The sequence below is a fragment of the Papilio xuthus genome, unplaced genomic scaffold (genome assembly GCF_000836235.2).
Source record: "Papilio xuthus unplaced genomic scaffold, Pxut_1.1 DF826962.1, whole genome shotgun sequence".
NCBI classification, from domain to species: domain Eukaryota; kingdom Metazoa; phylum Arthropoda; class Insecta; order Lepidoptera; family Papilionidae; genus Papilio; species Papilio xuthus.
This window is the reverse complement of record NW_013531687.1, coordinates 4,227-5,308: the sequence shown is the minus strand read 5'-3', so window position 1 is coordinate 5,308 and position 1,082 is coordinate 4,227. Positions and strand designations below refer to the sequence as shown.

At 62.7% G+C, this 1,082-nt stretch overlaps 1 protein-coding gene across 1 annotated transcript; it reads left to right on the top strand.

Moving 5' to 3' along the window:
- Positions 1 to 3: 3 nt before the first annotated feature.
- Positions 4 to 654, top strand: LOC106119886 (uncharacterized). The gene has a single exon (XM_013315013.1). It carries the CDS (start codon positions 4 to 6, stop codon positions 652 to 654), a length of 651 nt encoding a protein of 216 aa, XP_013170467.1.
- Positions 655 to 1,082: the final 428 nt, after the last annotated feature.

Genomic DNA, 1,082 nt, shown 5'->3' with positions numbered 1-1,082 from the left:
CTGATGGAAGTCGGGGGGACCACCCCCGAAGAAACCGCCGACCGCCTCGCCGCCGCCCTGGTGGAGGCAGTAGGTAGCTGGGCGGACATCACCCGGCCGACCAAAATGGCCGTCCTCAGGGTCACCGGTCTGGATGACACGGTGACCACTGAGGAAGTGGCGGCCCAACTGGCATCGGTCGGCGGGTGTCCCCCCAGCTCCTTGAAGTTAGGCAACATCAGGCCGAGCTTCTGGGGCGGCGGTTCCGCCCTGGTCAAGTGCCCAGCGACTGCCGCTAAGGCAATCGTAAAGGCAGGACGAGTGGCCATCGGATGGACGATGGCCACCGTCAAAGCGGTGGAGGCCCAGCCACTCAGATGCTATAAGTGTATGATGCTGGGCCACACTCGCGCTCTATGCCCAGCGGAAGCAGAGAACGGGCGTCTCTGCTTCCGCTGCGGCAGTGAAGGGCACAAGTCGGCAGAGTGCGAGGCCCCCTGCAAATGCACCGTGTGTGCAACGACGGGGCGCCCACACTCACACGTGATGGGGGGTGCCAAGTGCACACCCCCGTCGGTGAAGGGCAAAGCCCCGTCGTCGAGCAGAGTGCCTCGCACTCAGCCTCAACCGCACGGCAGCCGCATGGCTGAGGAGGAAGAAATGCAGGTGTCTTAATGCCAAGACACCTGCATTTCGACATTCTACAGACGAACACCAACCACTCTGCCCGCGCACAGGACCTGCTGATGCAGTGCCTGGCAGAGTGGAGAATTGATGTTGCGGTCGTGGCTGAACCCTACTTTGTCCCCCCCCAACCCAGTTGGGCCGGGGACACAGAGGGTTCAGTCGCCATAGTGGTGCCGCCATCGAGCCCGCAACACCTCTCCCTCAGGGAGCGAGGAGCGGGCTACGTGGCGGTGAACTGGGGAGAAGTAGTACTCATTGGAGTCTACTTCTCCCCAAATAGGAACCTCCGCCAGTTCGAGAGGTTCCTGGATGGCCTGGAACCGGTGGTGCAGAGAGCATCACCGGCCCAGGTCATCGTGATGGGGGACCTCAACGCCAAGTGCGCAGCGTGGGGGTCCTCCATCACTGACCTGAAA